General features: G+C 44.4%; 1 protein-coding gene across 1 annotated transcript in view; it reads left to right on the forward strand.

Annotated features, from left to right (window-relative positions):
• LOC140721100 (uncharacterized) overlaps positions 1-2,508 on the forward strand; it is a 141,172-nt gene extending 138,664 nt beyond the window's left edge. Inside the window, 1 exon segment of the mRNA XM_073035965.1 lies at positions 1,755-2,508. Within this exon segment, the coding sequence (XP_072892066.1) occupies positions 1,755-2,508 (754 nt within the window).
• The last annotated feature ends 8,330 nt before the right edge of the window (positions 2,509-10,838 follow it).

The raw sequence follows: 10,838 nt of genomic DNA on the forward strand, positions 1-10,838 counted from the left end.
ACTTTGTACAAGACATTGGTGAGGCCTAATTTGGAGTATTGTGTGCAGTTTTGGTCACCAACCTACAGGAAAGATGTAAAGACTTTGAAAGAGTTCAGAGAAAATTCACAAGGATGTTGCCAGGTCTGGAGGACTTGGGTTATAAGGAGAGATTGAACAGGTCCGGACTTTATTCCTTGGAATGTGGAGGATTGAGGGGAGATTTGATGGAGGTATACTACAATTATGAGGTTTATAGATAGGGTAAATGGAAGCTGGGCTTTTACCACTGAGATGGGGTGGGACTACAACCAGGGGCCATGGGTTAAGGGTGAAAGGTGAAACATTCAGGGGAACATGAGGGGAAACTTCTGCCGGGTGAGTTTCGAAAGAGATCACCAGCTCGTAACCCAGCACGGATGGAAAGCGTGCAGGGGAGCCAGCTGGATTCGAACTCAGGACCTTTCATCCCGAAGTCTGGCACTGATGCCACTACGCCACCAGCCAGGTCAGGAGATATTAACATGGCATTGAAACTGTGGCACTTTAAATGAACATTACATAAAGGAAAACCCCAGCTGCACGTCAACAAAGGCTATCTGTGTGAGAGGGTTTCTGTTACTGTGGGGCCAGACACCCTTTCATCTCAGTGGGAAGAGGGAATAATTCAAATGGACAGAGTCAAACAGAGCCAAGTCACAGACTGGAAATGGCATAAGTGCCCCATTCTTACAGAACATCAGAGGGTTTGAGGGTCATTCCAGATACCAGCACTGTGCCCAGTTAGAAGGTGATTTCGCTCTCCAACTTTTGTTGAACTTCACTGTAACAGTGTGATGTACGATCACACCTTGGCAACTCAAGTGATCTCATCTCAAATGTTGTCCTTCACTCACTGATGGATTTTTAAATCTTTCTACAGGTTAAAATCGACAAGGAATTTGTCTATGGGAATTCAAATGCAACACACCAGTTGTGCTGTCTCTGTCTAGATATTTGAAGAGCAAGGGATTCAATCAACCATCCTTCCTGCTCAGACTGTGGGGAGGGATTCACTCGGTCATCCGACCAACTGGCACGTCCGTCATTTTACACAGGGGAGAGACCGTTCACCTGCTCAGACAGTGGGAATGGATTCACTCGGTTATCACAATTGAAGGTACATCAGCAAGTTCACACTGGGCGAGGCCATTCACCTGTTCTGTGTGTGGGAAGGGATTCAGTCGGTCATCCCACCTGTGGACACACCAGTCAGTTCACACTGGGCAGAGGCTGGTCATCTGCTGAATTTGTGGGGAAGCATTCAGTCGGTCATCTGATCTAATGGCTCACCAGCGAGTTCACACCGAGGAGCGGCCGTTCACCTGCTCGGACTGTGGGAAGGGATTTACTCGGTCATCTTACCTACTGAGACACCAGCGAGTTCACACTGGAGAGAGGCCGTTCACCTGCTCAGACTGTGGGAAGGGATTTACTCGGTTATCTTACCTACTGGTACACCAGCGAGTTCACACTGGAGAGAGGCCGTTCACCTGCTCAGACTGTGGGAAGGGATTCACTCTGTCATCTCACCTACTGAGACACCAGTCAGTTCACAGTGGGGAGAGGCCATTCACCTGCTCAGACTGTGGGAAGGGATTCAGTCAGTCATCCCATCTACAGAGACATCAGCAAGTTCACACTGGAGAGAGGCCATTCACCTGCTCAGACTGTGGGATGGGATTTACTCAGTCATCTCACCTACTGAGACACCAGTCAGTTCACTCTGGGAAGAGGCCATTCACCTGCTCAGATTGTGGGAAGAGATTTACTCAGTTATCCAACCTACAGAGTCACCAGCGAGTTCACACTGGGGAGAGGCCATTCACCTGCTCAGACTGTGGGAAGGGATTTACTCGGTCATCTGAACTGAAGGCACATCAGCGAGTTCACACTGGGGAGAAGCCGTTCACCTGCTCAGAATGTGGGAAGGGATTCACTCAGTCATCCGACCTACAGAGTCACCAGCGAGTTCACACTGGGGAGAGGCCATTTACCTGCTCAGAATGTGGGAAGGGATTCACTCAGTCATCCCACCTGCAGAGACATCTGCGAGTTCACACTGGGGAGAAGCCATTCACCTGCTCGAACTGTGGGAAGGGATTCACTCAATTATCTGATCTACAAAATCACCAGCGAGTTCACACTGGGGAGAGGCCGTTCACCTGCTCGAACTGTGGGAAGGGATTCACTCAGTTATCCACCCTACACAGTCACCAACGAATTCACACTGGGGAGAAGCCATTCACCTGCTCAGAATGTGGGAAGGGATTTACTCGGTCATCCCACCTACTGGTACACAAGTCAGTTCACACTGGGGAGAAGCCATTCACCTGCTCAGAATGTGGGAAGGGATTTACTCGGTTATCTTACCTACTGGTACACCAGCGAGTTCACACTGGAGAGAGGCCGTTCACCTGCTCAGACTGTGGGAAGGGATTCACACAGTTATCCACCCTACGGAATCACCAGCGAGTTCACACTGGGTAGAGGCCGATCACCTGCTCAGTCTTTGGGAAGAGATTCTCTCGGCCATCTCCACCAAATGTGCATCATTGTCAAGTCAAACTTGAGTTTCAGGAAGGTATTAAGGCAGAGAGGACGGAACCTACTGCCTGAGGGTGGTTTCTGCCCAGAACATTTGGGCGGAACCTGCAACGTCACAGTGGCAGTCCGAGAGCAGTGTCACAACCCGCGGTAAGATGCCGAACTTTAAATAGTTGTTGAGACTGTTTCAGGTAAAGGAGCACTGCTGTCACTGCGTTTGGGTTAACTCCGCCACCGGGATCATCGCACACAGGCACTTATTGAAAACAGCGCGAGGCTTAGGAAGAGCTTGCGATACTTTGAGAGGGTTCACCCAGTTTGGAACCATAATGGTCCAGTAGAGAAACGGAGGTGCAGGTCTGAAATCGTCTCCGAAGTCCGAGAGGCAGCCAGTTTTTCACCTAATCCTAATGCTAATGCTACTGCCACTGCCTTATGACTAACATTGACTAGACTAATGACTGACATGACTGATTATTTATCACTACTGACTAATAACTAAGAACTATGAACTGCCACACTTGCGAAAATAAAAATAAAAAAGGAAAAAGAAGGAAAGTTGTTTGGTCATTGAGTGGAATCCGGTTAAAACCTTTGGGTAGGCGTATTCAGTCCCTTTCAAGTGGGGAGGCTGCACATGTTCAAAGGGAGCAGTGAAAATACTGCTTGACAAAACTGTTTGACTCGGAAACTGTTTGACCAGGAAACAGAAATCTGGGAGCTTTGAGCTGGAACAGCAAGAGCAATAACCTGGAGTCCTGAAGAAGGAAGGAAATCAAGTTCAGATAAAACAACATCAAAGCATCACTAAAAAGTTGTACTTTCACCTGTGAACAGCCTGCAGAGGGAATCAAACATGGCTGATCAAGCTATTGGGAAATCAGTTGAGCAACTCAAGCTGGAGAGAATGACAGCAAAAAGATTGTTTTCTCGTCTGGCCAACAGCATTACCAGGACCTATGAAGACATGTCTGAAGAGGAGCTCAGAGTGAGTTTCAATAAACTCACAATGGAAGCCGAGAGAGTCATGGAAGCCAATGATGATGCGGAGGCCGGACTCACTGCAGAACGGGAGGCGGAGCTGAACACAGAGAAAGTAGCTGTGTCAACTGAACAGCAAAAAGCCGAGCTGGCAAAGACAGCAAATGAGTGTGAGTTGAAACTAAAGAAAATCAGGAGGCTGATCCAGGAGACTCTTTGGACCAACTTTGGAAATGTTGAGTTGCTCACAGTACTACAAGCAGCAGAGGATGAATGTGAAGATGTCGCTGCTGTACAACCCGATGGCCACCAGGAGGCGTATGGCTTCATGCTTAACCACCTACAAGGACTGGTAATGACAGCAAAGGAGGTGGGAACGATGGATCCTGCCAGGGGATCGGAAGCACCTTCAGAGTCGCCTAAAGGGGCTCGAACTCCACGACCCCGTTGGTTTCCAAGAAGGCCCATTTCATACAGGCAAGGAGAAAGGAGGATGCTGAAAGACTAACACCGACAGCATTGGGCTTTTCCTCCAATTTTCCCACGCCAGCCATCAGACTGAAACCGACAGCCCTTCCCAAGTTTACTGGCAGCAAACGTGATTTTCACAGGTGGAGAAAGGACTGGGAAGCACTCCAGAGGCAGGGAGAGCCGACTGGTTCAAGAGAGGTGAAAAAGGTTCAACTGCTGGACAATCTGGACAACAAAGTCAGAAGAGACCTTTGCCTCAATAGTTATAAAATTGCAGATGACATCTTTCGTGTTCTAGAAAACTGCTGTGGAAATCGGAAGTGGGATAGTATCGGCGCAGCATGCGAGCCAAAATGTGGGGGTTGCGGCTGCGGAAACTGCCAGCTGGGCGGCAAAGGAATGACTCTTGCTGAAGAGAGGGAACTTGTATACAAATTCATATAAAATCAAAGCAATAGTGATAAGGGAGAAAGAAAGGCACGAACATTGACTTCTCTAACTTCCGTTAATGCCCCTCCTCCCCTTCTTACCCCATCCCTGACATACTTAGTTGCCCATCACTCTGCCTGTTCTTCATCTCCCTCTGGTGCTCCCCTCCCCCTTTCTTCCACCCTTGGCCTCCTGTCCCATGATCCTTTCCCTTCTCCAGCTCTGTATCACTTTTGCCAATCACCTTTCCAGCTTTCAGCTTCACTCCGCCCCCTCCGGTCCTCTCCTATCATTTCGCATTTCCCCCTCCCCCTCCTACTTTCAAATCTCTTAGTCTCTTTCCTTTCTGTTAGTCCTGACGAAGGGTCTCGGCCTGAGACGTCGACAGTGCTTCTCCCTATAGATGCTGCCTGGCCTGCTGTGTTCCACCAGCATTGTGTGTGTGTTGTTTGAATTTCCAGCATCTGCAGATTTCCTCGTGTTTGCACAATATACGAAGGATACTTCACATTATGGATCATATATACAAAAAAATAAAATCAAAGCAATAGTGATAAGCGTGTACGCTGAAAAGGCATTTGATTTGGTTAATTGGAATTTTCTTTACAGAGTTTTACATAGATTTGGTTTCCATAACAATTATTAAAACTATACAGGCACTATATGACAACCCTACCGCTAGGATTAAAATCAATGGATATTTATCAAATAGTCTTACCCTGGAAAGGGGCACAAGACAGGGTTGTGCATGGTCAGCACTACTCTTCGCATTATATCTGGAACCATTAGCTCAATACATCAGACAAAATGGGGAATTACTAGTAAAGGGACAGAGCATAAATTGGCTTGTTACGTGGATGACATTTTGATCTATCTAGGGCAACCAACATACTCTTTACCTGATTGATGCAATCCTTTGAACAATATGGTCAATTATCAGGATACAAGATCAACATAGATAAAACCCAATTACTTTCATATTACTATAGCCCACCAAGAGAAATTGAAAGTAGGTATCCCTGGGCATGGCAAACAGAGTCTTTCAAATATTTGGGCATCATTATGCCAAAAGATTAGGCAACATTATCAGAATGTAATTATCAGCCTTTATATAAAAAAAACATTAAGGAATATATAGCAAGATGGAACCTGATTCCTTTCTTTTAGTTTCAGTTCAAGGATTGAATCTATTATAATGAATATACTGCCCAGACTGTTATAGCTCTTTCAGCCCCTACCAATAGAGATTAATCAAAATCAATTCCATGAATGGAGCAAGATGTTATCAAGGTATATTTGGCAAGGTAAAAGGCCTAGAGTTCGTCTCAAAACTTTGCAATTAGCAAAGGAAAAGGGTGGATGCGGCCTAATTTCTCTTAGAGGTTATTATTTTGCAGCACAGTTGAGTGCTGTGATATGCTGGAGCAACCCATCATATGACACTCAATGGAAAAACATTGAGGAGCGGGTACTTCCATTCCCCATACAAGCAATTTTGGCTGATAATAACTTACAAAGGTACATAAATACTATTGATAATCCATGAGTGAAATTGACTCTTAAAATATAGAAAACTGCTATAAAAGAATATAACCTAGAGGGAAATACCGCAGTTCTTAAATGGTGTGCATATGACTCGGATTTTACACCAAATAAATTGGATGCTAGATTTAAGAACTGGACAGCTAAAGGAATAACAGTTCTTTGTAACATAATGAAAGAAGGAACTCTGTTCAGCTTTGAAATGCTGAAAGAGAAACATTTAGAAAAACAAGATTTTTATCAGTATTTATAGATGCGACAGTATGTTAATAGGATGCTTAAAATTGTAACCAAGGCAAGTACATGCATGATAGAGCTATTTAGAAAAGCATATAATTCAGATAACGGTAGTAGAATTATTTCAAGCATGCATCAGGGTTTGTCAAATCTTAAAACATATTTGATTTCATACATTAAAACAAAATGGGAGAAGCAAGGAGGGATAATTATATCTGAGGAAGAATGGACAATAATATGGAGGTATCAATGGAAGTGTACCAGTTCTCAGAAATGGAGGGAGTTTGGATGGAAAAACTTGATAAGATATTTTATTACACCCTCCCAGAAATCCCATTATGTTAGTAACCTCGCTGTTTGCTGGAGAAACTGTGGAAATCGAAATGCAAATCATTATCATATTTTTTGTGACTGCCCTGTTATCAAAGACTATTAGAGGGGGATACACAATGCCCGACATGGCATCTTTAAAATGTGAAATACCCTTGGGGAGTAAGACCATATATTTTGGATATATACCTCAAGAATGGTTGAAAAAAGATAAATATTTAATGAATATATTGTTGGTGGCTGGTAAAAAGACTGTTACTAGGAAATGGTTATCACAGGAGAGCCCAACTTTAAATGCATGGATGGAAATTACAATGGACATTTACAAAATGGAGAAGATAATCATAATCTGGAACAATTTGATTCACACTGGGAAAAATGGTTTAACTACATAATGCCTCATAGGCCTGATTTTATTCTCACAAATCAATGAATATGTTGTTAAAAAAAAAGATCACTCCCTACTTGTACATAGTGGTTTTTTTTTCCTTTTGCTTGTTTTTTCTTTCACTCTTTTCTATAAGTGTATACCTCAGATAAATTCCATGCGGAGATTTGTGGCATATATGATTATATGATATATATATCTACAATGTCTGAAATACATCTTCTGGAAATGTTTGATGATGAACCAATTAAAAAAACAAGAAAAAACAGTCATAAAACTTTTAAGTATATATTTTCATCAAAAATGAACAGGATTCAGCACTCCACGTGTGTATTTGCAATCGTGATAAGAAATACAGACCAGAACACGTACATGAGAGGCCAACTCAGAACAATAAATCATCACTCTGGAAGAAAACATGAACCAGTGGAATGAGTATGACCCTCCATGGGAGACATCCCAACGATCTGGGCAGACTAGATGGTGACAAGGAAGCCTCGAGCACCTGACGGAGAGTTGGAGACCTCTCCCCAAAAAACAAAGGGGTTCCCTGCAGAAATACAGGACAAGATGTTTGACAAAAGGGGGAAAACATCAAAAATACATGAAATATTAACAAACGAGGAAGTTAGTGCAGAAAATGCCAGAGAAACCAGACACAATCCAACACATTCCAGGATCCTGCAGCAGTTTAACTCAATCTGATTACTTACAAAGGTACAAACAAATGGCAAATATCATTCACCAAAATCTTGCTTTAAAATACAAACTCATGAATGCCCTCCATCACTTCATAAAGGTACCATAAATTCAAGCCTGATCCAGTTTTAGAGTCAAAATCTTACAAATTATATGATCATCAATACATTATTTCAGATAGGACAATCCATAATAACCATCCGGATATAATATTACAGGATAAACAAGCAGGAACAACTCCCCCAATAGATAAAACCATTCCCAACACACGTGTTCCTCAACCAGTGGTGCACCTCACCACAGGTAGTGTTTGTGTCATCAGTCAGACAACCGAAAGATTTTCTCTGTCAGCTTCCAAGTGTTGCTACTCTGTCATTCATTGTCACGCCCCGCTGCTCATTCCCTTTTCCTCATCGTACTTTCTTACCCCGACCATCGTCCAGAGCCCCAAACTCTGCCCTGTGCAGACTCACCTCTGGTTTCTGACCCAGCTTCGTTGAACATCCAACAGATGGTTTCCCATTCTGCTTTCAGTCTTTAGAGTACAGTAGTGTTTTCAACAACCCTTCAGAAGCAGGGAAAATGACCCATAATGTGGAAATGAGTCATGATTGAGGAGGTTAACTACCAATGTCATTCTTCCTCAGCCCAGAGATGAGAGGGGCGAAGAACATCTCAGACAGAACTGCAGTCAGCTCGACTTCTTCAGTCTGCAGAAAATTCAAGGGAAACATCTTCACCCACAGAGTAGTGACTGCAACCCATTCCACAGGGAGAACGAGAGGGGAGCAACAGGGGAGGATTTAAAAGGACTGTCGTGGTACAGAATCAGTGGTAGGGTTTAGCAGGTCTGAATTGACTCTCTACTGTACACTAGCAGTGTTATAAATTCAACAGATTCCGAAGACTTACTAATGAGGCCGACATTATGCAGGTGTTCCAAACTATAAGTGTACAGAAACGGAGAATGTGCGCAGTTGAGAGAATTCGGCCTTTTCTCCTTGGAGCGACTGAGGATGAGAGGTGACCTGATAGAGGTGTACAAGATGATGAGAGGCATTGATCGTGTAGATAGTCAGCGGCTTTTCCTCAGGGCTAAAATAGCTACCACAGAGGGCACTGGTTTAATGTGCTTGGGAGCAGGTACAGAGGAGATGTCAGGGGTAAGTTTCATACTCAGAGTGATGAGTGTGTGGAATGGGCTGCCGGCAATGGTGGTGGAGGCGGCTACGATAGGGTCTTTTAAGAGACTACTGGATAGGTACATGGAGCTTAGATAAATAGAGGGCTATGGGTAACCCTCGTAAATTCTAATTTAGGGACATGCTCAGCACAACTTAGTGGGCCGAAGAGCCTGTATTATGCTGTAGGTTTTCTACGTTTATTTTTTTCTTTTACCCCATTTTTGTGGAATCAACAACCAGAGAGGATTGGTTTAAGGTGAGAGAGGATTGAGTTAATAGGGATCCAAGGGGAAAACTATTAATCCACTCTCCCTTCCGGTTCATTGTTTAACTAAGACGATGAGTGCACTCTCAGGTTGGAGGAGCAACACCTCATATTACATCCGGATGGCATGAGCATCGATACCTTTAATTTCTATCTCCACCTTTTCATTTCATCAACCCACACGCCAGTCTCCTCCATTCTGTCTCCTCACTTCTCTCTTCTCCACTGCGGATCGTCTTCCTCTGGTTCCCCTTTACTTTCTTCCCCATTGTCGGCTCTCCTGTCCTATTAGATTCCTCCTTTTCAGTCCTTTGCATTTTCCACCAACCACCTCACAGCGTCTCACTTCATCTCCCACCTCCCCCACCCACTCACCTTCACTCTTAATCTGGCTTCACCTATCACCTACCAGCTTGGACTCTTTCATTTCCCCGCACCATCTTATTCCGGCATCTCCTCACTTCCAGTCCTGATGAAGGGTCTCGGCAGGAAATCTCTGTTTTGCTTTATCCCCTCTATAGAAGCTACCTGACCTCCTGACTTCCTCCAACATGTTGTGTCTGTTACTCTGCATCTCCAACATCTGCAGAATCTCATCGGGACAGAGAGCAGAATGCAGAGACTACATCGGGTCTCACTGATGTCGAGGAGGCCACACTGGAAAACTGGAAACAGTAGATGATCCCAACAGGCACGATGTTGAAAATTTGCCTCAAATGGAAGGACTGTTTGGGACCCTGACTAGTGGTGAGGAGAGTGGTTTGGGGCATCTCTGGCACTTCATCCACTTGCAGTTGGCTTCCAGTCCACTACACCACTCTTTATCACTGTAAACCTCTCCCTTTTGTGGACAACACTGCCACTTAGTGGTGATTTGCCATAATAACAGGACCCCCTGATTTGTGGACTCCATTGTCACCAGGTGGCGCTCTGCCGCAAAAACGCTGAGAGACAGAAATGTGACGCTGCAGCCTGCTGAAATGTTTATTCAAGATTCAGGGTTGTTTAATTCCATTTCCAGCAGACACGTGTAAATGAGGTTGAAATAATTATTACTCCAGTTCCAATGCAATACAGAAACACAATAAAAGCAACATATATCCACGGCTTATATACTGTGCACAGATTGATTATATGTTCATAAAGTGACGCTCGGCATAGCATGCCTGCATATAAGATGACAGACTGGAAATGTTAGAGGTGTTTGGCGGTGTGGAAGGGTGGGTTAGTGGGTCGAGATATTTATTAGCTTTACTGCTTGGGAAAAGTATCTGTCCCAAAGGCTGGTAGTCCTGGTGAGGATGCTGCGTATCTACCCCCCGATGTGAGTGGGACAAACAGTCCATGAGCGGGATGGGTGGAGGTAGATTATGAAAATTAGGTTGGTGTTTGATCTCAAGAGAGGGCATTTGGAAAATACTAATGCAATGCCTTTTAGAATAGCTTGTATTTGTGCCCTCTTGAGAAATGTTAATTCTGGATTGGGTGTTGTCCAAAGAACCAAATTTGATTAGGGAGCTTATGGTAAAGGAACCATGTTGACGCTGTGATCATAACATGTTGCAATTCACCCTGCACTTTGAGAGGGGAAAGGTACAACAAGATGCATCTTTATTAGTAGGGTGAGGGGAACTACGTAGAAGCACGGGAGAAGAGCTTACCGAAGTTGATTGGAAGGGGACACTAGCAGGGATGATGGCAGGATAGCAATGGCTGGAGTTGTTCAACGTGACAGCCTCAGGGTTGA

Source organism: Hemitrygon akajei, unplaced genomic scaffold (assembly GCF_048418815.1).
Source record: "Hemitrygon akajei unplaced genomic scaffold, sHemAka1.3 Scf000050, whole genome shotgun sequence".
Lineage (NCBI taxonomy): Eukaryota > Metazoa > Chordata > Chondrichthyes > Myliobatiformes > Dasyatidae > Hemitrygon > Hemitrygon akajei.